The 27,710-nt window shown below is 40.9% G+C and overlaps 1 protein-coding gene across 3 annotated transcripts in view; it reads right to left on the reverse strand.

Annotated features, from left to right (window-relative positions):
* The window catches only part of MBOAT1 (membrane bound O-acyltransferase domain containing 1), a 57,690-nt gene that overhangs the window by 21,815 nt on the left and 8,165 nt on the right, over positions 1-27,710 (reverse strand). For 2 of the 3 annotated variants that reach the window (XM_054192791.1, XM_054192792.1), the window contains exons 2-4: positions 12,078-12,223; positions 11,459-11,536; positions 7,644-7,739 (exon numbers count right to left, since the gene is read on the reverse strand). In XM_054192791.1, coding sequence (XP_054048766.1) covers positions 7,644-7,739; positions 11,459-11,536; positions 12,078-12,223 — 320 coding nt within the window. Of the gene's footprint in view, positions 1-7,643; positions 7,740-11,458; positions 11,537-12,077; positions 12,224-26,690; positions 26,805-27,710 lie in introns of all 3 variants that reach the window. The other variant, XM_054192793.1, reaches the window with a different exon arrangement.

A 27,710-nucleotide genomic window follows, 5' to 3' on the forward strand; every position in this document is an offset into this window, starting at 1 on the left:
TGATCTTTTTCAAGAGTTCACATATAATTCTGCGTGGGTAATTTGCATTTTCTACCCAAAACCAGAGAACATGCAGTATCAGCCAGTTCTTGATCAGAAACTATTTTTATCATTTCAGCAGTCTCTACTTGAAATGTCAGTAAAGAAACTTGCACATAAAATCCAGAACAAGCTTAAATATACACAGGCCTGGAATACAACCGTAACACAATGGTTGGTACAGCAGCTCTCCTTGGGTCACCTAGACCACTGACTGCAGCTAAGGAATGGATGAATTCAACAATGACTTTTCACCTTCCAGACAACTCCAATATTTTGAAATAGTCATTCTAATTTTTATTCCAATTCCTTTTTCAAGAAAAGTTATTTATAAGCTGTTTTCACCATTGTCTTCAACATCCTGTTCCTCAAAGTAGATTTTTCCATTCAGACAAAGTTTAGCTTTGCTTTCAAAGATACGTAAATCCCAACCCTTTAAGCATATGAAAAAGCAGATTTTTTTAATCCTGAAGACAGACAGAGGCTGTCGGCAAACTAGCAGTTCTACTGCAATAAACACAGATTTTTATTTTGTCAGTGCTTGACCTTTTAGCTTTATGGGTGAATATTAACACTTCTTTCAAATTGGCTCACTTTGTTGCATATGTTTCTTACGGCAAGCACTTTATGCCAATATTGAAGTGGGTAACTTTAAACCTCAGGCTCAGTGCCAAAACCGTATGTCTTTAAGTGCCTAAATTTAGACACTTGTCTTAGAAAGTTGGGCCCCCCACCATAAGCCAAAGAGAACCAAAATGCAAACAATCCTGATGTGTTGATTAACCGAGGGAAGCAGAAGTGCAGCCTGTGCTAAAGTCATACAACGTATAAACACAGAGAAGAGAGAGGTTCTCTTCTTCATCTATATTAGGAATTCATCGCCTCATTGACGGCACATTGTAATCCGGCAGAACAAGTCAGCCCCTCCTGCATTTTAATCAGACGGATGGTCTGCCTCCCTCAAATCCCAACTCCAGAGGAGACACGCAAGCACAAAAGTGACACTGCGGACTCCATGGGTGGGAGGGAGACCCACAAAGTGCATCTGAGATACCCTGAGTTCTCTCTCCTGCTACCATCATATTACACATCGACATAGCTCTTCTATACTTTACCTGGGAAGGTGAAAACCTGCTGTACAGTGGCAATGGGATGACACCCTCTAAATCTTTCACAAGGTCAGTATCAGATATCATTAAATGCTTCACACAACAGGTAAGCAAGGTTTCAGGTGAACAGGGAGCATCTTCCTGCTCCCTCACCTGTCTACCATTCCCCCACTGACTTGATCTCACTGGGGGACCAAGCCTTCGCTGTAGGAAAGGGCAGAGCACGACAAAACAATGGCAGTACTGGAGCTCTCCCTCCCTTCTGGCACCCCTTTGGGGTGTGGAGGGCCCCCACCTTCTGCACATCCACACCTGTCCCTCTCCTCCCTGGGGACTCACCAATCTCTCCTTATCACACACATACACATAGAGCAAGTCTAAGGCTGTTTTTGTTTCTTCAGAATGAAAAATAGTCCTTTCCCCCACATTTGCAGAACAATACACAAGGATGCAAGTCTTGAAACAACATTAAAAATTAGATAAGAAAAATACATTTAATTTAGGGGGAAAAAATAGTAACATAATTTCCTAAATATACATGTGAGTTTTGATTATTAAAACTTGGCAATACCAGAGTATTGGATTGTCATTTCTATTCAGCCTTTCAAGCAAGTTCTAATTTTAAACAGCAATAAAACCCTGAGTAATTTAATACATAAAATAGAGCATCACATCACATATAGTCAACTGTTTCTGACATGGTAATATTTCAAACCTTAGACTCCACTGGGAAAAGTCAGTAGTGCTACAAACAAGAATGGGCGTTAACAAAACTATAAAACTTCAATAACCTTTCTTTCTCACAAATTTTGAGAGATGCACAGGTTATTGTAGTGGGGCAAATTATTAGGTTGAATTAAAAAAGAAAATCTACCTACTATACTTGCATTTACAGGTGAAGCATGAAGACCTACCCCTAGGAAGGAAGCATTTGAAATAAAACCCATTTAAGAAGCCTAAACAACTTGAACACCATCATATTTGAACACTTTCCAATTGCTTTGCAGCCACATGCAAAGTGGCAATTCCACATCCTCTCCTCTTCACCTATCTTACTAACCACGACGGTTACAAACTAGGACAGAAACACAGAATTCAATTTACCTGTGGTGTGATTCCACCCCCCTCCCCCCGCTCCGTGTTTTCTATATTGGCTAAGATTTTAATCTCAGGTTGTAGCTGCGTTGTACCTCCTACACACAAACTACAGTGGCCAACTTTTAATTTAAAAAAAAAAAAAATTAAAAAAAAAAAATCAAGAAATTGCCCCTGGAAGTCAGTGTGAAATAGGAAATTTCAACAAATAAAAAAACAAACCCAAAACTGTCTTTACCTTAAGTTAGATGCCTTGAAAAATAAACAAGACGACAAAGATGCAACAGTTTACAGAGGATGCTGAATAGAGGGTTTTACCCCCCCTAATTAAACCTTCCAAATGAAAACATACCACTTAAGTGTCATTTTTAAACATGGCTTTTTCCAGTGAAATAAACTGGCCCAGAAATACAGGTCAGTGGAACTAAAGATATCAGCATCGTTTTGTAGCCTGCTGCAGGGATGCCCCCTGTACCACAGGCTGGCTTCTGCGCCGAGCAAGCTTCGATGCTTGTAAGAGAAAAGACGTTTACCAAGCAGACTCTGCCTGACCTTCGGTAATCCCATGGAGGAGCCTGGCACACGCTCACTAGAAATAGTTTCCACTGACCTGATTTCACTAAAAGAGGAGGTGGAGTCAAAAGGCTCATTGCAGACAAGAGCACAAAACAGCAAACACTTGTTTCAGGTTTATCTCTTTCGCCCTGAAGCCATGACCAGAAGTTCACACAGTCACACTCCGCTATGACATTAAACACGCTGCCGAGGGGATTGCCGAGCCAGAGACACCACAAGGGCTTCATTGGCAACGGGCTCGTACTTGTGCTTTCGACAGCAAAATGAGGAAGTGCTTGAAGCACACAGAGGAAAAAATACTCCACTAAACATGCTCATTCCTCCAAAGCAACTTCCAATTTGCTTCATGTGGTTTTTTTGGTCAAAGCTCCCAAAGAGCGTTTCTTATGCCTTCACGATAGAAGCATTTCACTTAAAAAGAGTATTTACTTTTGGAGAAGTGTCCTGGGATGCACTAAATGTGTGGAGCTCTCTAGTAGCGACCGCCTGCTTGAATTCTGGCTAATTCCCACATTGCAGCTCCCGCAGGGCTTCCATGTAACCAATGGCCAGTGTTGTCCGTGCAGTTTCAAGTGGGCAAACGCCCAGCGGAGCAGCCAAGCAGCGAGCGGGCATGGAGACCTCACCGACCTCCCCTTCCTCAGCCTGCACATGCGCTGCCGTACTGCCTCCGGGGACTTGCTGCGGACCAAAGTTACCCACAGCTGCTGGAACATACGCGGCAGGCAGTGTATCGCACTTCATACATTTAAAAGACAAGGAAATAAAGTAAACCAAAACAACTGAACTCGCAGGACCAGTCAGCATTTCTGCATGGTGTTTTAACATGGTAACAGTACACCTATGTTTGTTTCCATCAGCAAATGTATTTGTACTTTTGTTCCTTTCTTTTGTGGTTGATACTAAGCCACTGAGAGGGCAAAAACCAGTAACAAAGCATCTGACAAATATTCACTGTCTGAAGTGACACTTCTTACTAAAGTATCTGCTTATAGGGCTTTTCGAGAGGGCTCTTTCAATGACTGTCCCTTTCTAAGTGGTTTGCTGAGAACGCTGCTTCTATTCTGCATTTGGGATAAAGCGAACATGAAAAGGTGTCCATTCTTTCTGGAGACCGATGTCCACCAAAACACTCCTTTAAGAGGTACAGATTTGACATCTGTAGGGAGGAAAACTGCTCAAGTCCCTGATAATTCAGCTTAGGTCTGTCTAAGACCAACAGAAGACTAAAAGCAATGCCAGTGTGTGTGTATGGTGACTTTCACAAACAGAGTTTCTTTTCTGTAACGAATGGCACCAACAAACTTCTATATGCACAATCATTCCCTGACATTCACCAAACGAGCTACAACATTAGGAAATTTTGCTCAGACACTGCAAGAATTCAAAGAAGAAACCAAAAAGCTCTATGGTCTTAATCAAGCAGAGGATTAAAGCAGACACAACTTCATATGGATGAGGAGCTCCTCTGAATTCCATGCAGATGATCATAGGCACATGGCATTTGTTCATGTAGGTTGCTAGATTGAAACCATATCTATTACTAGTTTCCAGAAATCCCAATCAAGATCCCTTGTTTTGTTTTAAACTAATTTTTCCCTAAAGCCATGATATTTCCATATTCGGCCTAAACCAGTGATGCAAAGAAAAAAAAAATAATCCCAAACTGTATGTTAGTATTACCATTTTTATAAAGTTGTATAGAAACCAGGCAACTTACCAGCATAATCCTCTTAGCATAAAGAAGAAGAAATACAAGAGAGAAAAAGAGAAAGAAAGAGTTAGGATTTAGTATTCCTAGGTACAATGTATAAATGCCATGGCAAACCAAGCAAAATAAAATATGCATGTTTCTCTCAAAGACTGATTTGAATGAAGGGGGAAGCACAGCATTCAGTTATTTCACAATTAGTGTTCAAAAAGAAATAGTTTTATTTGAGAAACTAGTCAGGGGAAAATTCCTAAATTGTGTCACCACATTTTTGTGAAATAATATAAACAAAAGATTTTTTTATAATATATATACATTTTTTTAAAAGTAATTAAAATGGAAGCGTAGCAAACTAGAACTGGTTTTCATTAAGACTTGGCACGCATTTTAAGAAAATGGACTTTTCACCTAAGCACTATGCAGTACATGAAACACTCTTAAATCAAGAAATTGCTGCAAGCAGCTTGAGTACAGTTTTGATTGTGGGAGTCAGTGACCAAACCCACCCTTTGCATCAGTTAGAAGAATTAACTAGTCATCAGTACAGAACAAGTTTTCTTACTTCTTCTTAACGTTGAGGTGGTGACTCACAGTTTGATTTTCCATTTTACTTAAGGCATGACTCAAAAGCTACCTTGTTCTCCGTCCATCTCTACCTGCATTTTATAAGCTGTGTTCTCAAAATGGGGGGGACTCCAGACAAACAGCACAATCAACTATTACTAGAAACACAAAAAAAAATATATTCGCAAGCATACGCCAAAAGGGTTATGCATGCAAACTGTTAAGTGCACAAAGCAGGTCAAGAGAGCAAACGAGGTTTGCCAGCTTTTAGCACTGACATTGGGAAACACTCATTTAACACCCGGCTCGTCAGGAACCGACATTGGAAAGCTGATGGCACTAGAACTGGCTACGTGCCTACGTGACATGGATTAAAACTTCCTCCTTGCAATCAGATATCACCAGAGACTTATGGGATACTGAGATCTCAAACACATGTCAGCAGATGACAGGCTTTTTGCTTGCTCTTAAAGATTTCCTTAAATCCACTGTTTTGCCTTCCCCAGCCACATTCACCCAAAAGGACAGGAGGCTGGAGGGAGATGGGCATCACTCCATGGATTCCGTCTTGGTTGTTTCCGAAGTCCTGAGGGAGAACGCTAAGGCCACCCTTCCAGCCAGGATGCTTCCCTATTACCACACGCAATAGATGTGGAACCATCCAACATGGGAGAACACGCAAGAGGAGGTGCAGTTGCTGCTCATACATGGCAAAACTGTGGTCAGGGAGTATATTTTTGTCTCTCTGGGTCATCACATCTGTTTAGGTACATGTATAAAGCCTCAGTGGGCATATATTATATTTACATCTGAGGAAAAAGGGTTTTACAGATTTATAAGGCTGACCTGGGTTTGAGCATTTTGGATTGCAAATTTTTATTAATACCACTACAATATTTTTATTTATTCTTAGTTTTTAAAATATGCCATGAAGAGGTAGTTCATATCCATACTACATTTTCCAGTTGCTTACTACTTGGCAGTTTTATGTTTGACTGAAGTTTAGGAATTGGTTTATATCTTGAAGCATCAGAACAAAATCAAAAACAGAGTAAGTTCAGGTATTATTCTTTCAGTACCGTTATTATCCTCAAACTCATCATTAAATAAAAGGAACTCCCTTTTCATCAAAAGTGCTACTTAACCTATAATATAAACAACCAGTATTCCTCTTCTTCCACCCCCAGTCTCAGCTGGATCTTTATTAAATGTCTTCAGAGGGAGACAGCTAATATGCCTCACAGTGCATTTCTGAACACACTATTTAGAAAAGAATGCTCTCTCGTATTTCTCTCTCCGTGTCTATCTCACAGAGCTATAGCATTCCAATCCCATTTATAGGCTTCTTGGTATGTCATGCTCTTTCAGGACATGCTTTTGTGTATTAAAAGAACTGCAGAAAAAACTATAGAACTAAATTTCTCTAAATGTACAAGTTCCCATTTCTGCCCCCTCCTCTAATAAAAAACTCCAAACTCTCAGAACAACTCCCCCCCGGCCATTTAATTAAATGCTTCAACCCACCACCATCTCACACAGAGACACATGCACATAGACAGCAAAAACTCCAGTTGCCTGTAAGACGACAGAGGTTTGCAAGAGGCATCTCTAACTTACTGTGCCAGTTTACAGAGGTTTTTCATAATACGTTACTAATTACTCTGTATTCAAGACATTCAATTAAACAAGTGGAATACAGATTAGCACACTGTTTTTAAATCATGCAAAAGTATACTTTCCTCTCATATAGAGTAAGCTATCTATATTTTTGCAAAGCATCCTCTACAGCTTCAGTGAAATCAAACAAGAGACTACAGTGTATATGAAAACACTTCCACAGAAACGCATGGCATATAGAAAGTTGTGCTATTTGAACAGCAGCCACAACCTGTCCCCGTGAGAGAACCCATAAGACCGACCAAGAGCAAAAGCTGATTTTGTGCGTCTCTGCCCGGGTTACCCACCCACCTGCCAGCTCGCCCAGCCACCCAGACCCCTGCCCAAGCCCTCATCTCCTGCACGCTGCAGTGCCTGGGGTGGGAAACACCTTCCCCGTTGGGACATCAAGATTAATCAGAACAGGGGGAAAAGATGACCCAGAGCCAACGGCTGTGCCTAGGAAGGTGGGAGGAGAGCTGCCCACTCCACCTCTCAGGGCAGAACCCAGGGACCAGAGCACCGGCCATGCTGCTCGCCAGGGCTATCAGTGCTCTCCAGCACCAGCAAGCCACTGTGCAGACTTATCCTCCCAGGCTGCCTAGGTGGAAGTCTAGCTAACCAAGCTCTACCTTCCTAATTAGACAATGTCTAGCAAGAAAACAGCAGAAACAATGAGTCAATGCAAAAAAAAAAAAAAAAAAAAAAAAAAAAACCAAAAAAACCCCACACTGTTTATTCCTTCCTTTAAAAAAAAAAAAAAAAGGTCTTAGAAAAAGCTTAAGGGAAACAAAATTACAGGTGATCCATAGATAACATAAAAATTACACTTAAAACATACTGGATTCAACTAATACTAATTGACACAGGACACAGCTTGCACACTCACTCACCCGGAAAAATCTGTAGTGAGAATACCATAATGAAATATGTATATTCGGCTTATGTGGCACAACGTGAGGTATCCCATAGCTACGACAAAGGAGTACCTAAAAACATAACATACAGAACACATAGTTACCAACACAAGTACCAACAAGAACTAGAGTCCCTCAAATTGGGTTTGGGCTTGTTTAGGAGTAGAGTTTGATTTTTGCAAATTAGGTTGTTAACAAGTCTGAAGCTATGTTACAAGATGTGGCAGAAATTTTCAAAGAGGACTGATGGCTTTGTGTACCCAGCTTAAACATTACTAAGGTGTCTCCTCACACCGCGGGTGGGCAAAAAGAAAAGAAGAAATAGGATCACTTCAAGTTGGGCATTTCAATTTCAGAGTTCCCACCCTCACATATTATTTTGAAATTTCTGATTGTATGTGCATTGCTGAAGTTATCCACTGCTTTTTTAATCTGTAAGTGTTCTTTATTTACACGTACAACACTTCCTCAGAGCTACCAGAAACTAAAATATTTCAAGTTTAAGGTATTTTCTCTCTTCTGATTTTGTACAAAGGCAGATAATGACACGTAGCCTAATCTTTCCAGCTCTACATGCTGAAATATGCCATCTTCCAGAAGAATCATAGAATCACTTAGGTTGGAAAGGACCTTTAAGATCATTAAGTCCAACCGATGACGCACTCCTTAAGTAGAGCGTGACAACTTCTGTTTTTCAAGATGATTGCTAAATTATGTCAGGCAGGACAGTAGCATGACTCTATCTCAAGAGTCGAAGAGTCTGAGGACTGGAAGTATTGCAGTGTCTAGGTGCGGCAGATGAAGCCCTTCATACCACTAAGTTCTCCCTGTATTTACCTGAGCAAGAAAGAAGATACTGGGGAGATAAGAAGTGGACGGATATTTAGAAACAGACTGACACATGAAGCAAACTAGACAGTGCAATGGAGAGCTGGGAAAGGCATGCATCACACAGACAGGTCTGGACCACGTCTGCTGGTGTCCCCTGCATCAGGAGAAGTTAGCCACATGGGGGACAAGATGCAAAGACATACAGACTACAGAATGAGCCTGCACATCCTACACACCCAGCACAGCTGAGCCACAGGAGGTCAGGCAGGCTGGTAAGTACACATTACCAAGCAGGGTGCCCCCAGATCCATTAGAGGATTGATCGTGGTAGGGAGCTAAAGGCGAAATCAGACAAGAGGAACAGTCAGCAGACAACTGAAAATGAGCCAGGCCTTTGTCAAATCATGGTTGGCTTTGAAAGAAATGAGTTTTTCCTCCCTGGGGACTAATAAACTGAAATGTGAGTGACAGTGATGGATTGCAAGGCAACCTGCAGGTCACGCGGCCCACAGCGAACAGCTGGATGAAAGGCAGACTGAGGGGACACGACAGCTTCTTCAGGAGATTTAGAGCAGAATTTATCTTATTTTATCTGGGTCAGGCATCCAGTCCAGCCTCAGCCAGATCCTTGGGCTCCCTCTCATCAGCAGAGAACAGCAAGCGTGCCTCCAGAGGCAAGTCACCCAGCTCAGACACGTAATGGCGATGGACAGGATGAAGCATCTAAAATAAGCCTCAATGCTTAAGTGTAAAGCACCTAGATTGAAAGGGAGTGAGCAGGGAGAGAGATACTGAATTGCTGCTGCAGCTGGCAGCATTTCTGATGCTGGATTAGTTTGTCCATTTACAGGTCTTGAAGGCTGGCAGCCTCACCAGAGAGCAAACTATCAGAAAATAACCAGGGAAAGGGGCATGCAGGTTAAACTATGTTGTTTCTTTATGTCATTTGTTCACTTCCACTTGCATTTTGGGGGGAAAAAAGCCAAGTCTTAGAGTCCCACTATGAAGGATCAAGTGTTCTTACAGGCTCTCAGTATGAACAGGTCCCGCCCTTAAACTGGCATTTTTCAAGCTTATTCTCAAGCAGCTTGAATACACTGTTATTTTGCCAAAATTAATAATGGGGATGTATTTTGAGTCACACTGCTATGGCTAGTGGAATACAGTTTAAAAGTCCTAACCCGATCCTCCTAGCCCTCCTACGGTTTTTCAGCATGTTGGATTGCTATTTCACATTGACTCAAATCAACACATTACTATCGCGCAGCAGTGTGCAACATTACATGAACTAACTTAATTTGTGTTGCAGTATACAGGTTTTTTCCCCATTGTGACTAATTGGCTAAACAGTAAGAGTGAGGGGGTTTCCTGTTGAAACTGTGCTTATTTCCCTACCACCACCTCAACTTGACTAGGAAGACATAAGTAAGTACTGGATGATTTCCTCTGTAGACTTGGTTCCTCTGATCTGCAATCAGTAACTACCTGATGATCAGGAGATGATCAAGAGACAAGTAGTACACATTTTTAGCACCTTTTCTTTCTGGTTTCTGGAAGGCACTTCTTTAAACATTGTCCAATTACTTTTTTTCTTTTTTTTTTTAATTATTAATTACCTCTGGACTTCTGGGCTATACACTCTGTGAGAGGCTGCAAAAAACCTCGATTAATACCTGTCTTGCTCGTGCAAAATGCTTGTGACTGCTATAGACAGGCCTGTTGTTTACGGTTCACGTTTTTAAACAATCCTAGAGAAATCGCAATTGATGATTAGAGTGGGGCTCCCTCAGGAAGTGCTAAAGAAGGGGAGATGATTATCTGAGCATGAGATCCTCAGACAGCCCTGACCCTGAAGACAAGTGAAGAAAGGGTTTCCGTTCCCCAGCCCAGACTGATGTGGATGTGAGCATTCAACAGCAGCTACAGAAACAGCCACACAGCGTAGAGACAGAAATCACCTGTAACACACCGAAACCAAACCATTGTATTAACCACATGCTGTTAGGGAGACCAACGCAAAAGTAAAGAAGTGGGAAGAACTGCCAGCTCGTCCTTCTAGCCTGCTATAAAGCAGCAGTTTTACAAATAAAAATTTCTATTTGTGCAGATTGATGGGAAGTAAACAACTCCACCTACACAATTTTAAAAGCTCCGACGTGCTGAACTCTATTAGAGAGCATGGGACCTACATGAGAAGGCTCAGTGACTGGGCAGAGAAGTTCTTCCACATGAACCTCCTCTTAGTCAGTGAAAGAAGCAGACATAACTACCATGTAGTTTTCATTTTCATATGAAAGCGCTTTTTGTCTTTTGGCCAGGAAGGCACTCATTTGATAAAGCACTTTAGGAGTCTAGGTGTCTTCCTTCCTCTGAGACATTTGCATAGGGAAAAGAAAGATCCCACAGTCAAGAACTTCTCATGATGATGCTGTAAGCTTCTGCTTAAAAGCAATGACATTTCTGGTACTTTCTACTTTTCAAGCTCAAAGCCCAGAACCAAATGCAAGACTTAATTTTGTAGATCACTAAGTTAAGCTGCCACAGTGACCTTATTTGAACTACCTAACTCAAGAATAAGTGGAAAATACCTAAAGGCCAAACAGCAAGGGGGAAAACACATTAAAAAGAATTATCAAAAGCGATCCTCAAGGACACAAGACTAAGGAGAATATGACTTCATTATGTTTAAGAAACCAGAGGTTTGGGCATAAATTATTAAGTCTGCAAAAGCCAACTCTTGAGGCCAGCAATTTTGTAGGGAAATGCAATGTATCAATGCAAAAAACCACAAATTGAAGTTACAGCTGCTTCTGTAACTGAATGAACAAAGCTTCTGCAAGTAACTGGGAAAGAAAAGCAGGAAAGAAGAGAAGGTGGTCCCAAAAAACCCTCATGCTTCTCCATGAAAGGAGAGAAGTTGCCAGAGGGGCAGCTCCAGACTTGCAGCCACATCAGCTCACCTGTGGATGTTGGGAATACTCGCCATATTCATAATGCCATAGTTCATCATCACCAGGACAAAAAGATGAATGGAATACCTTGAAGACAACAAAGTGAGTATTTAGATAATTTCTACGTGACCTGGAAGGGCTGGCAGTTCAGAGCAAGGGAATATTTTTCCATGCAAATGACATGAATGTGGTGTCATATCACAGTATCAGTAAACATGAGTTATCACAATGACATCTTTATAGCCTGAATATCCAACATAAATTAATACTTATTGACAAGATACTGTCAATGTGTTTCATTGAGAGAAAGAGCAGCCTAGCTCAAAATGCACATTCAAACTGGACGCATCTTTTCCAAAAGAGGTATCTTCACAGCAGACTGGCGTGGCTTTACCTTCCAGAACAAACTTCACTGATTAAATACTTCACTTATAAATACTTTCATGGTTCATTTTACTTTAAGAGTCTGGTATGGTTATGCTGGTTAGGAATTACTGCGTTTTTTTAGGATAACACAGAAAGCGCCTTAAGACTAAGAAGGTCTAAAAAGATGTAATCCAGAAAAGCTGATATGAAGTTCAAAAATATTTTTACCCAAGCCTTGTCTACATGGTGACTAAATACTCACCACCCAAAGCAGAAGACAGCAAAGTATATTCCAAAGAGGGTGGCAAATGCATGGCGAACAGCAGAGCTGGCATGACTGGGACCCAAGTAAATACGAAACCAAAATGCAGCCAAAAGTGCAAACAGTTGACAGGCTACAAAATTGATCTGCAAAAGACAAACAAAACAAAAAACAGTTGTGATTCTTAGAGGAGAGGGGGAAGGAATCTCTCCATTCTCAGAACAATAAAGAGTGGAGCCAGGAAAAGGGAGTGAAAAAAGTGAGAGCAATTAATCTTTTGTTTCTTAGAATTCTCACTTGTGAGCCCAAGCGGTAACTTTCCTTGCCCAACAACAGAAGGGATTAAACAAGCACGTAGCCACCCAGGAACTCAGACTGAAGGAAGAGTAGGCTCCAGCTACCCGCGGTACGGGCAGGCTTGGAGCGGTTCTCACTCTCTCCCCGGGACAGGGCTCTGCTACACTGCCAGCCACCCGGCACACCAGCCCAACCCAGGTGCAGGGGACACCACTCTCCTTCCTGTCCTCTTGGTGGGAGTCAGAGGCCCAGAAGCAGACCGGAACTCTGAAGCATTGCCCCAGTGCCTGACTTTCTCCAAAACCCCTCCAAAAAGGGCAAACCCAACAATCCTGATGTGACGCTATTTCACAAGCAGTAACTGGACAGCTGCCTTAGCTGTCACGCTCCACTCCACAGCATCCTCCAAGCAGGCCTTTCAACTTACCATTTTTTTTGCAGTACCAGAGTGCAAAGAAAACAACTTTGCCCTACCATCATGCAGACAGCTAAAGGAAAATGCTTCTCAGCTGTTCTTTGCCAAGTGGTCTGGTCCCACTGTAAGGGGCACAAGACAGGTATATGCAGAGGGCAAGCAGCCATGACTAGAGCCTACTCCTATCAGACACAAGGACAAGCAAAAGCTTCAGTGTCCTCAGGGCAAAACCGACACCAAGCTGCCTTCTTCACAGAATCATAGAACCATAGGGTTCAAGTCACCTTCTCTTTGGCAGCCTCCGCAAAAATCCCAGAAGTCAGAGGAACAACAGAGCTCAGGAGCTGTCTCTAACAGAGCAATACAGCATTAGGATTCAACATCCGTAAGTCCAGCCTGGACCCTAGACAGCTGGAGTTAAATTCATTTATTCAGCTGCAGTCTCTTTTTTTTTTTTTTTTTTTTTTTTTTTTTTTCAAAAATCACCCTGAGCTCTCCAGCAGCTAGTCATCCCAGACTGAGCAAACCTAAATAGGCTGCAACATTTAAGCAATCACTTGGATTAGAGGATTATCCAAAGCCATCAATCCAGGACAGGATGATGCATCTCACTCTGAAATGCTCTGACATGCTGTCTGTTCAGAGGTGGTTGAATTCAGCCAGGCTTCTTGTCAAAAACATTTACAATGTGTTTAACAAGACACTACAGCCCCAAACTGCTTTTACTGTGGTGGACTGTATCCAACAGGGTGCTGTTCAAGCAAATGCTTTTATTAAAGGTTTGTTAGCTACATTGCTGCTCTTCTTTTATTTCAGTGGTGCAGGCAGCCGTGCAATGGAATAATGCAGTAATTTAAGTACTTAGGTATGCTGAATCTTAGTTCTTTGGAGCTGAGACAGTATTGATTTATTTCTTGTTCATGTAAGAAACCTGCATTTATAACAGACGGTACCATAGAACTATACCCAAAAGCAAGTAATTAGCTATGTCTTATTATGACAATACTTTACGCTTTATTTAAATAAGATAATTCTTATTTTCCATGCAAGATTTAAAAAGTAAGAGAACAAAATTGCACTGGTCTCACAAAATCCAGATGCTGAAGTACAAATCCCAAACTCTCATCTGGTCTATTAGCATACAGTTACACTCAAAACACTAACTCCTGCCCCTCCTTCTGCAGCCAGAGGTACCACAGCAATGGCTGAAAAGAAGACATTCCCCTACAGGGCTGCTCTGATTGCATCTTTTCTAAGCAAGTTGCCAAGACTGATGGATGCCAATTTATCAATGACAATTCAGTGAACCTTAACCCCACGTCAGCCTGCTCCCACGTAGGGTCACACCAGTACATCCAGCGCAGCTCAACTTTGTGGCACGCAGAGCCCCTCTGATTCAGAATAAAGAAGGAAAGCGCAGAGACTCCAAGAAACCCAATGTGGCTGATTGTTTAAAAGATAACACCCCCTTCTGTGCAGCATCACTCATGGATGCTGTACACCAGTAAAAAAACATCAAGATAAGCAAGAATTTGCTTTTCACTTTCATTCAGTTCTTGTATGTTCAGTTCAAGATGTTAAAGATGCTGGGATTTCACAGGTTCACACGCACAGCAAAATGAAAGTGCAAAATGCCATGGCAGACACATTTGTAATAGCATGTACATAATTAAGGCAGGTAATGCCAGCAGCAGCAAAAGGCAAGCAGCAGAGACTTCGTCACAAGCTAACATATAGTATACAACAGCACAGCAGCCTTGCATACATACGCTGTTGCTTGCCTACACTATCAGTTCCTCTGAGCACATATCACCTGTGCTACTTGGGTTAAAGCTAGCACAGGTACACCAACCATGCCACTATCACACCTTCATTTTGTTGTACAAGTTAACCAAGGCTATTTCTTCTCTGCGCTGTTTCTGCAAGAGTTGGGGCAAAGCCTTGTACCAGGATAAAAGCAAAAGCACATGCTAGCCCTGCATTTCAATCAGCTTTCAATTTATAAGGGTTGTTTCTGCTGAGCAGCCAAACATCACAGACTCAATGTGCTCAGCAAGCAATAATCTCAGAATACTAGCTTATGCTTTTTGTACTGAATTAAGCTAGAAAGTACCTTACAAAGGAATGGCTACGACACACCATTAAACGCTACAGATATGATTTAAAAACATAAAGATTAACCTTCCTTTTCAGGATCTGTAAATGACAGTGATGGTGTTGAAGAGGCACAAACACACATCAGGATTCCCAAGTGTGATTTGAACATGGTGTGACCTACCACAGCAGCATACAGGAAGTGAGAAGGCTGCACCCCAATGCATTGCTTGGGACATCGACTCCCAGATACAAAAAAAAAATGCAGTCTGAAATGCAGAAAGAGAAGACTTTTCCTCACTGGATGAGGCCATTCATGCTTTTGCCTTTGCCCTCCCTTCTGAACTGCAGCCACCATAGCTCTTCAGCAGCTTTCCAGATTCCTCTCCTCCATGGCCATGTTTTTCTGACAGGCAGCGCTGCCCCTAAACACAACATGCTGCATTTGTTTTCTTTGTCTACCATTAAGGCTTTCAGGGTGGGTTTTTTTTTCGTGTGTATTCACAGTAAGATATTACAAACAATGTGATTGGTTTTAAAGGATCCATCAGCAGAGGGGTTGGTAGAGGAACACCAACGGACAGGAAAGCCAGGTAAATACAAGAATTACTGATAAAACCTTTCTGTCATCCATGAGGTATTTGGTACCTGTTGGACAAAAACCTTGTGCAATAGTATTGGAGAATACTACTTTTATCTGTCCACCTGTAAGCTTGCACTTAGAATCTGAATACACCAAGGTCACCTCTGATTTCTGTGGAGTTCAGTCTGAAGATCAAACTTAGCTGTGCAGAGCTCACTGCAAGGTCTAGCACATACTTCACTGCAAGATTGACTTTCAGAGGTGCTAAGCAATTGCAGAATACTTCTGTAGATCAATCCCTTCTGCATTTACCTGAGCCAACCTGAAAGCATTGGATAAAACAGGTCAAATCTTTTCTTAACTATAACCTGTCACAAAGAGAGGGAGGGAAGTTGTTTGTTTCTTGGGTATCAGGAATGCGAGACAAATGTCAAGACACCAGTAAAACCAGGGAGCTCCTTTCCAAGTGCTGAGAAAATTTGTTCCGCCCGGCAGTCTGAACTCTGTATTTAAAACCAAGCACTAACATTGGTACCAGACCAGATCTAGCCTGTTCTCCACAGAGCAGTAGAGGGATATGACAGCTTTTCATACGACTACCGCCTCTGTTTAGTTATTCATATGTAACATTTTAAACACATGCAGCATTCACATGCATACACACAAGGACTGGCAGTTCATCCGACAGTGACTTTACTTCATTCATTTTTTAACATTAATTTTATTCTTCACTCTACATATTTAAGGTACCTAAGTATATAAATCCCTAAGACTTTAAGAAATGTACTGCATCACAAGTGAAGTAACAGTCACACTTTCCTGCCTTTCCCTTCCCAAAGAGAAAAGCATTCGTGTGTGTGTGTGTGTGTGTGTGTGTGTGTAAAAATAAAAACCCTTTTGGTTATTTCCACTGTTGCTAAAAACACTTTGTAAACAGTAAATTGAGGGCTTGTGAACATCGATGAATGGTGTCCACACAGAAATAAAAAAGAAATTATATTAGAATTAACCCTTCTCATTCCAACCCAACATTATAAGTCATTTAACCCATGTTTTTAGATAGTCACATCTATTCCGTGTTGCCATCAATTATTTTTTTCACATCTGGTTTCAACTCTGCCAACAGAAAAGAAACACTTTTGCTTTTCACAGTCATTTTCTTCCATGCTGTAGCGAGTAAGATGTAATAAAATTAGGAATCAGAGCATGTGATATGTTGCCAAAACAAGATATTATCTTCCTTTCATTTTCCATGATTAAACACTGGAAGACAGAAAGGCAGTCTCATCACAGTATCCTGCAACGACATCTGGAAGACCTGTACCTGAGTCACAGCCAGCTGAAGGCAGCCTTGCAATGCAGAAACAAGATATCTGAACTTCTGGAGAGAGAGAAAATCTGGAACAGCTCCAGCCCAACTAGGTTGATGATTATTGTTGTCTAGTTAAGGAATCCTTCAATATCCAACAGTTTCGACTTTAAAGGGCCAGATGGATCCAGAACATGTAAACACCAGGTACGAAAAATGAGAAAAAAAATAAGCCATAGTTCCTCCCCTTATCCATTCAAATTCTGTAGCAGCAATAATTCAAAGCAATGTTTAGACTGCAAATCTGAGTTTTATACAAAGCTAGCAAACAGGTCAAACCAACCAACTGAGCACCTATGATGTTGACACAAGAATAACCAAACATAATGGTTTCAGGATCCCCTATACTATTACGCCAAAATCAAAGCCCTCAAAGTACATAGAAGGTAAACTCCGTCTGCCTTGAGCCTTCGCATCTTCTCCCATTTTTAGTAGCATGAAACTAACTTGGTGAATGCTGGACTGGTACTGTAGGAAGGGGAAACACCGACTCCTAGCCATCTGGAGTCACCTTTTCAGTCATCTCCATCAACAGGCAGGGCATTACATGGGAAATTCATCTCTTCAACTTCATAACCATTCTCAGAGGAAAGCCATAAAACTTTTTGCTCTGTCTTTTATTGGGTCCCATTAACTATCTGAGGGTGGGCACTTTTAAGGGCAACAGCCATTTGGCAAGTCCTGAAATAAAAGTTCCAAATACCTGGCATCAAATACGCTTGTCTCAAAATCTCATCATTTGGAGGACATAAGCCCACTGCCCATAACACTGAGTGGGAACAATTATCACTGTTTGTTCTGGGGGCAAACTGGCTCCCTGGTGAAGGTTAAAAACAAAAAAAAAAGGTAGCAATTTACCACGTTCCTCTAACAGAAAGTCATGGAGCCACAGTGCATTTCCAAAAGGACACAGGTAAATGTGTTGTTTGGTGCACTGAAAAATGACTGAAAAAACCCACAAAAATCTTATGAGGAGAAAGTGGAAAGTGTTTTTCCCGTCTAGAAGTTCTTGGGATGGGAAACAGAAAATACAAGAGGAGGCAAAATCTGTGTTTATACCCTTCCATCAAATCATCACGAATATTCTTGGTGCCCACTCACCGTAGGTCATGGTAGGCTGCTAACAACCCACTTCAGGAAGTTTCAATTCCCCTCATCCCACAAGCCTCGCATCTGCAAATCACCCTATTTAAGGAAGCGGTAATAGACATTTGAGAGTTACTAGATCACACTCTAGGAAGAGATAATAAGTAAGATTAAGCCCATAGTCTGTTATTTTAGTGCTTTTAACATTTTCTTTATAGTTAACTATGAGGAAGAAGTATCCTGCATTCTGTTTTGACCTCAAAAATACTTTGCTTTTCCTTTACTACTTTTTTCCTCCCTTATACTAGCAGAAAAACTGATCTCACTTTCCAAAAATCTAGGAGGATATAACAAATTGACCACACAGTTCTCTCCAAACTCCAAATGGCAATTAAGTCCATTACCCAAACCAGACAGCCCTTTGTAAGCAAAATTCCTATTAATGCTATATAATTCATTCACTATGAAAATCACTATGAGAAATCACACTGCTAATATGTCACTTGTTTGATGAGAAGGTGCTGACGTGTCCCCCACAACATACCACCTTTGGACAAAAAGCAGGCCTGCTGCACATTCATACACAGAGGTATGAGTGTTAGGCTGCCAGAATACTGGCGGCTAGCACCCCCGTCCATGCCCGCTTCAACAGGCAGCAGGTGATGCAGACTGCCCTCAGATTACAGATACCGCAGAAGATACCTCTACTTTTATTCCAGGCCTTGCGCTTATCAGCCGAATGAGAGAATAAGGGTTTACACCTACATTTCATCTGCTGAACAAAAGGGTTGTTCAGTGGCTCAGTATAAAGATGACATCGTAGCCCATGGTAAAGATACTTCGTATTTGCTGCTATCTACTAATGAGCTACTGAGCATTAGTTTAGGAGGCTGCTACGAGGTTTTCATCTGCCAAATTAGAACTTCTCCTCTATTCACTAACTTACCACAGATCACCAAACAGCTGTTTTCAGTATTTGGAAAAGCATAAGAAACTACTGACAGCAACAGCAACTCCTTCTCAACTCAAACCACTGTCTGTGGAGTCCAACAGTGCTTGGGCAGTATTTTGGAAAAGGGATGCCATAATAAAACATTCCACTTTGCCAGAGATCGGCCCCATCTTCCAGGATGGTGTCTTTCTTGTAAAGAACAAAGCAAGAACTACAGAAGGGCAATAACTTGTATTCTCTGTTTAAAAGATTATTTTGCACATATAACCAAAGACACCTGGCAAACAACATGTTTAAGTTCACTTTGCTGGCGACACTTCTACTTTGATGTTGAAAATTAGGCCTGCTGGTATGATAGCATTTCGTAACATCCAAATTGTGATATTTAAAATGGGTGTGTTAAGAATGAGAGAGAGAATATTCTTTAATCAGATCATCTCAAAGATATCTGATACTTAACTGAAATTTTTCAAAATATTTTGATCTTCCAGACTATTTTTATGAACCGTAAGGACAAATATTCTCTACAGAGATCACTTAACTCTATGCGGGAAGGTGACAAACGCCCCCAAAAAGAGGGCAATATCACAGAAATCATGTCAAGTTTCCTACTGTTAGAATTTTGACTCGGGTTTCCACAGAGGAGTATTCCTGTAACATCATCTGTGCATACTCCACGGTGGTATCGCTTTGCACAGAACTCAGCGCACCAACAGCCAGCATAAACAGCCATTTGTGAAGAAATCAGAATCAACTGCCGCTTGCAAGATGCTATACTTCATGTCTACATCCAAGCACTGTGAATTGCAAACAGCATGGATCAGAGAGGAGACATTAATTTACATTGGGGAAATACTGATGTGACTACTGAAAAGTCACATCTCTGATATTATACTGAAACAACTCATTTCTCTGACTTTGTGTTGTCAGAGTCCCATAGAAGATTTTGAGAGGGCAGAAGCAAAGGTTTGAAAATAGAATTTCTCTCATAAGAGAGAGAGAAAAGCATATATGCATGACCAATTTAAGATTACCGTCGCCTGTGGAAGCAGCACCAAGTTCTCATTAGCCCTGGCTTTTTCGTTGCTGTTGCATGTGGGATATGGAGTTGGTAAAGTAGAATATGCCAAATTGCCAGTATTTTGGCCTGTTGTGCCGTTTTCCTGGGTAAATTCTGCTGTTTCCCTACTTACAGGGTCAAATATCCTTCCATGATTTAGCCTATAAACTTGAAACAGATGTTCTTTCTGGATTACCTCTATGAAGCCACTAGCAGAATAATCACTAGCAGGACACACACATAAATATAGCTATAGAGCAGATTAAACCCTGAGTCATCAGAAATTTTAAAAGAAAAACATTTAAGTCATAAGTAAGCTTGAGAAGTCAAATCTACATCACAATGCTAAGTCACACACCCACACATTTACCTTTGATGGCTGATAAATTTAATGTGTGGACCTGATCCAAAAACAGCTTTAGCTTGCTGTCAACAGCTCTTACATTGAACTGTAATGACACTGTATGTTGAACAGATGTTTAAGTAGTGATCATTTATGTGCAGCGATGTTCTGCCGCTACCTGTAACTCAGTAATTAGTGTTCTCTCAGTGAGTAATGCCAAAACATAGCATGATAAAATTCCCTTGTACCTGAGATAGCCAGCACTAATTCCTACCTGTAATAGAAGCAGCAGTAAAATCAAACAAGCTGGAACTTTTAGTCATTCAGGTTGGGTTTTTTAAACCAGAATGCCTTTAGGTTGTTAGGAGAGCTGCCTCATTTCTTCAAATTACTCAGCAGTGAGGTAGCACACTAATTACAGTACCTTTAGCCACAAAAGAGTACTTTAAAAAGAATCATTTGACATACCTCTGTGCAGGTATAGTATCACATGGTATAACATGGCAGACACATCCAAAAGCAGAACTACAGCCAGCAGGTCAGAGTATAGAAGATATTTTAATGAGAAATGGGAAGAGAGGTGCGAAATGTTGTTATCCAAGCAGTAATTTTGGCAGAAAAAAAAAAAAAAACCAACCCAAACACCAGGACTACCAGCCTTGCTTTTCCAAAGCCGTCACAGGAAGTAGGAAGTCACTGGGATCTCATACTTGTAGCAAAGGTGGCATCTTGTACCGCCTACCCTCCTTGCTTATGCGTAGATTCATACTGATGCAGGGAGAACAGACTGACCTTATCACATTAGTCCATCACTCCAGCTTTTCTCACAGGGTCCATTCAGAAGACCCAATTTAAGCATATGTAAAGTTAGGAGACAGATGCTGAAGTGAAAATGAACAGAAACAAGGAAAACAATAACTCCAGGAGAGTAAAATACAACAAAGCAGGGGCTTGAGTGCCTGCAAAGCTTCCTCTGAAAGTCCCTAGCAACTTCCCATGGCAGGGACACCACAGCACTCTTTCCCACCTTTCTTTGACACCTGTAGGGCTCAGACAACTAACTGGAACTTGGATCCTTAGTTTTCATAACCATTGGTTAAATACACCAGTTACCCATCTTTTTCTCCGAAATGAATTCTTGGATAACAGCTATTGTTCCCAACTGGTCTTTTCAGACCTGATGAGTGCTCTCAAAGCCCAAACAATTATTTTCACACAACCTGTGAAGAGCGTTGCCTAGCCCAACACCATCACCTCATCCACCACAGACAGTAGGTCAGCAACAAAAAGGAAGCAGGACCAAGACAGGTTTCATCAGGCATGACCCAGCTCAAGCTCACCAGCCTCGAGCACTAACTGCTCCAGAGATTTCAGTCTGGTTTCTACTTTTGTAGTCTTCAGTAAATACCTTCAAAGTAGCAGTACTAAGAGTAGCATCAACACAGATCTGCATTTTCCCCCCAGATTTAAAGGTTTAGTTTTTAAAAACTTACAACACAGCACAGCAAGTCAAGCACCTTTTCACTTTGTCTGTGTAACTGGCATAAGTACGTAGTTGATTTATTCAAACTGCAAAGAAGGAAGACAATACAGACATATGTGCATATACCCAGCCACCCTGCTGGCACGTCTTTCTGTGGCTTCAATATAAATTAGATTCCCCAGATAGCAATGGGAGTTGCATGAATGTAGGAACGGCAGGATCCTTATAGCAATGTTTCTAAAGTACCTATTCAGAAACATGCTTCCAGGACAGATGAAAGCCTTGCGCCTGCATATATTCATCAATTTAAAAATAAAACAGTAGGCTTAAAGTGCAATCCTTCACTAGAATGGGAACTGTCACATCTAAACTAACTTGCCCCATTATTGCTGTTGCAATGTCTGTGCAATTCTATTTTCAGTTCCTTTTCTATAGAAAAATGTGTCTGTGGTCTTTAAAAATACACACCAATACAAACAGAGCAGTTTTGTTCACGTTATCCCAGTGATATCCCAGTAAGTGCACACAACAGAAAGAAACAAACATCAGTAAGGGAAAAAAAGTGCCAACTTCACAAGTTATTCTAAACCAAAAGAAAGTTGGGTGGCGCTTTTTTCCCCCCACTGTAGAATCTGTCAGCACTGTGTTAAATTTACGTGCATTATTCTTGGAATTAAGTGGCTTGATCAAAGACTAAACCTTTCAGACATTACAATGGTATTATAGAAGAATTGATTAGGCCCTTACACATTGAAAATCTGGAACATCCTGTATTTAAACACTGAACCATGCTCATTGTAACTTAAAACAAGGGCACTGTAAAAATTAGCATATTAGGACATGCTTTAAAAATTTATGCAAGGACTTTGCTAGAGGAAGGGTTAGAATTTATCTGTCCTAACACTGATGTCAATACCTGAGCTAGTCTGTCTAAATTTCTTTTATTGTCAATGGGGAAGAAAGGCAATTCTAAGTTGCAATTCATCTGATCCTAAAACGCAAGTCTAAACCAGGTACTTCTACGATAAAAGTAATCTAGATGAGTAAGTTTAGATGTAAAAATGTACACTGCAGACTTACAAAGAGGAACATTAGCCATACTACAGGCATTAACTTTAACAGAAGCAAAAAGAAATCTCTGGACTGTGAAACTGGACTTCCATTTGGTTGCAAGAGATGAAATTTTCAAAAACAAGCCACAGTTCCTGGTGCTCCACTTTTTGGTTTACCACTTAAAAGACACTGTGAAATGGTATCATATTCCAGAACCTCGTATTCTGCAATAACTAAGCCCACTTCAAGTGCCTGAAATAGAATTGGGGGGGGGGGGGGGCAGAAGATGCCAATTAGTTGCCACTTCTGAAAAAAAATTACTATCTACTGCCAGATATGTGTGGAAGAGTTTTAGGGTAATAATGTTCCTACACAATGGGTGCAGTCAAATGCACCCGGTTTCCTGCTTCCGCAAGCAGGTGCTGCAAACCTCAGTTCTTCCTGTCCTCTTCCTTGTCTAAGCAGTTTTGTATCTCCAAAACACCCAGAAACAGCACTTACAAAAGAAGGGAAGGAAAACCCTTGTGAACAATAAAGAAAATGCTTTCAGTTGAGCTTCAAAACATCACTTCAGGGTACATCAACACGGAGAGGTGAAGATCTATGTGAAGATCTATGTTCTTCTGCACATGCTCCAACCTAGCAAAATACTGGGCACAGATCTCAGGGTGCCACCATACCCTTTCCCAGGCTACAGAGCCACAGAAATTGCTAAAAGAAGTACAGAAGATATTTCCAGCTACCTTTCAACATGGAACTCCCTTGCAGGCAGAAGAGGATACACAAAGATTTTGGGAAGCCATCAGTAAGCGCCAAGGAAAATCTGCAGTGAATCTGCTCAGATGTTTTTTGGTTGGGTTAATTTTCAGCCAGCTTAACCTGTACAGATGCACAACTGAGAGTTTTTTTTCCACAAGAGAAGAAAAAGAAGCATGGCAAAAGGGGAGGCAATATATACAGAACCACCTTTTTTATTAGTAAACTTTAGTCAAAGCCATTTCTTTGACCGGGAAAATCACACTTTCAGTTTATATTTTGGCAATTACCTTTGCAAGCATAACAGTAACTCACTCTCTTTGTTTCCATAAACAATGTAAACTTTATATTCTGCAGTTGCTTGCAGAGTCCCCCATTTCCACTGTGGCCCTTGATTCTGCTGGCAAGCAAATTTTCTAGATAGCTTTCTTCATCATTTTTTAGCCTATTTCCAAAAAGCTGTGTATGGGGATGGTTTATTTTATTATATTTTTTTTCAATTCAAACACAATTATCTTTGTTTCATTCCTTTGCTGTAACAGTGACCGTGTAGAATTAGCAAGCTTCCAAAACTGCCAACTTCAGATACTCGCTTTCACAATCGTGAGATTTCACAGTCATAAAATACTGCCCTTCCCTACTGTTCCCTATTGTTCAAAAGTAAAATTATTGCTCTATGCTGTTTAATATAAAATATGTTTATCTAACCTTCATTCATGTGGGCTGAAGACTTATTTTTAATCCCTTCAGAACTGTGGCAGGAAGAGAAGCCACCAATAAAACATGTACAGTGACAATATCCTGTTGTGGCTGGTTTTTCCTTCCTTATTTCTGCTCAGAATTTGCAGCACGCTCACTTCATGCTCATTTGTTTTGGATCCTGAACCATGCAAGACAACAAGAACGTAGCCCCAGCTGTTTAGTTATGCCTGTGTGACAAGCACCTTACATCTACAGCAAATATCTCTGGAAGCTGAACTTCGGAGCATGTCTAATTTTAGGCATTTAACTTCAGGCTCTATTGAAAACAAGTAACTTGGAGATGACAACCACTCAGGACTCGGCGCAAGTCAAACATCTCAACCGTCACTACACTAAAATATCTGGAAATCATTAGTATCTTTCCAAAAGTCATGCCCTGAATGAATTCCAGGGGTTACCCCCTCCAAAAAAAAAAAAAAAAAAAAATTTCCTAGTTCTCAAACTTAGCAACCAAATCAAAACAAAAACTAACAGGAAAACACACAGCATGAGCAAGTATCAGTTGGTGAATAAGCATAAAGAAATGTAAAACAAACAATAAAAAAAGAAAAGATACTTAGATTTTGCTATAAATTAATTTCATTTGCACTATAGTATATTTGAGAAAAAAAGATTTAATTTCTTTGCCTCTTTAAAAGCATGCTGCCTTCTTCATATATCTCCCACTAGAGTTCCATACTACTATTTGCATACAATACAGCAGAACTTTGCGTTATAACACTGATATTTTCCAAAGATAACTGACATATCAGGAGGAAAAAACCCACCCACGTTTGTATTACTTAGCCACAGTATTATAATTTTCTCCAGGTGTATTCTTGCCATGCTTATGAGTCAGCAATAGCAGAAACTTAATTTGCTTTCCTTTACAAAGGACAGCAATCATTAGGCAACAGGAATAAGTCTAATTTTTTCCCCTTTAACAGTTTGGAAAAAAAGAAAATAATGCCCTTACATTTTACAACGATTACAGTGATGCTCCTACCATGCAGTGGCAGGCAAACTATTGTCCAAGAAACAAAGTACAAGAACAAAATTCCAGAAACTCCAAGTGAGCTCTTCTCAATATACCCTATGAACTTGAACAAAGCCAGGGAAAAGAAATTCAACAATCCTTTAAGTTGCATAAATAATTACAACTTCTTTTTCAAACAAGCCCTTTGCATATAAAGCCTAAAAAAACATGCTTTAAAAGAACTGGGACATTGCATGATCCAGACAGCTGGCTTGCGAAATTTATTTCCATCTCTCTTTCTATCGCAAGCTTTTATACCACTAACATCTGGCTATCTCAGAAGCACTTTGAGACATCATTTCAGGTTTGATTTTTAGCAAACATAAGATATCTCAAAATGCAGATGGACTTTTTCCCACTGTTACAGTAGCACTAAAGTGCAGAGTGTGGTAGCATATCAGCTTCCCTGATGCTGGAAGCCACCCGAGCAACCAGCAGCATGTACTTTAAAGCAGATGAGGGAGAGCAGACTTGGAAGGGGGATGACCAGGGACCTTGGTCTGCACTGTCTGCTCTGACAAAGTCTCTCCAGGGCACAAGACAGTAGTTCCACCTCCCAGCAAACAAATGAGGCCACCATCTCATAGGCAGAAATAGTCCAAGCAATTGCAAAGACCCAATTCTAGATACATGAAACAGAGGCACACCTGCCATTTAGGGTCTTCTAAACTGGTCTGGTACGTTGCTTTTATTAGTGACTATGCTCAAAAACCAAAGTGTCCGAGAAAAAGAGAAGGCAGATACAGAATCAATTTTCTCCCAATAATCATTTAAACCCTGACTCAACTCTATCCAGGTGAAAAAAACAGGAAGCCTGACTGTTAAGCAATTGACGTAATGGTGCATGTAAAATGTATGATTGATAAGCAGATAACAGCCTAGTGATCAGTATGTCAGAACCCTACCAAAGGAAGAGGGCAGGCTACGCCAGACACCTGCTGGTGTAGTCTCTTCAAAGAGAATATGCAGATGACGAAACCATCAAATACAGCATTAAAGAAACACAGCATAAACTGAACAGAGAGGAAATGCTCAGCATATAGACAAAAAAACCCCTGCCAGTTAAAAAGCAGAACAGACAAGTAAGAGGATAACCAAGAGGGAAACACATTGCAAAGTATATAAAGGGCCAGTTACTTTCTATATAAACTGATAGAAGGATAGTTGTAGCTTGAGCTCCTTGAAAGCGGAATGTTGGAGAATTGACCTCTCTTGGGAGTTGGCTGATCTTCCCTACAGAGATCTGCTGCTTCTTGCTGTGTCACCATGTGAAGAAACTCAAGCAATAAATCCAGTGTCAGGTCAAGCCCTGGGAGGGGATGACGACTCTAGGAGACCCACTCACCTGTAACAGGAGCAGCTGCGCTTGGGACTGCCATCAGTGACTCGGGATCCCAAAAGCATCAGCAACACCAGAGGCAGAGCTGCCAGAAACCAGCATCTGCAGACGGGACGGGCCCTGAAAGGATCCAGCAAAAGAATACGTACTCCCAAAAGCTTTCCCTTTTAAGCTAGGAAATATCTTACTCTGGATACTCATGTTTTTCATATAAACATCCAAGTCCTCACTGGCTCTGGCCAAGTTCTTGGCCTTAGCAGCCCCCTGTTGAAATGGGTTTCACAGTCCAGTTCTGGACTGCATGAAAAAGACCTTCATTTTAATCACTGTTGAATCTGCAGCCTTCTAATGTTATCACATTTTTCTCTTCACATGGAGAAACACTGGGAGACAGAAAGGAAGAAGTCCTAGATCTATTTCATTTATGCTGCTCACGTATACTTTCACCACGATCCCTCTTAACAATCACATTTCTAAAGCAAACAACCCAATTCCTTCACTTTGCTTTTGCATGTTTAAAAAGTCTACCCTGTAATTTTTCCTCTCCTATCTTGTTCATATTTTTATTCTGGTTTCATGGCAAAGAGCTACAGTCATCTTCTGATTTACAAGAGCAACTGCCATGGGACAGAAACATAATTATGTCACCCATTTCCCTCTGCCCTGGACCATTCTTTGTTCTAATCCTCATTTTATTTGCTCGTTAGCATCAGCAGAGCATCTCTAAAACTTTATTTCTCCAAACTGCTGAGCCCATTTTCCTCTCTGCAATGTTACGTTTGCAATTGGGAACTAGCGCCCTAGCAGAGAAGTAGCAATAAAGGTAACACTAAATCAAAGTTACATTCTCCAAATAAAAAACAAACAAATGTTTCCTTTCTTAAGAGTCTATCATATTTCACAATGTACCACAGCAACATGCCTACACTTTCAACATACTTGTATAAATTAGGCAAAACCCACCCATACACTGAGTGCAGTGTTATTGTTGCTGTGGCAACTACAGACCACAATTTTTTGCCTCAA

The sequence above is a fragment of the Rissa tridactyla genome, chromosome 2 (assembly GCF_028500815.1).
Source record: "Rissa tridactyla isolate bRisTri1 chromosome 2, bRisTri1.patW.cur.20221130, whole genome shotgun sequence".
In the NCBI taxonomy this organism is placed as follows: domain Eukaryota; kingdom Metazoa; phylum Chordata; class Aves; order Charadriiformes; family Laridae; genus Rissa; species Rissa tridactyla.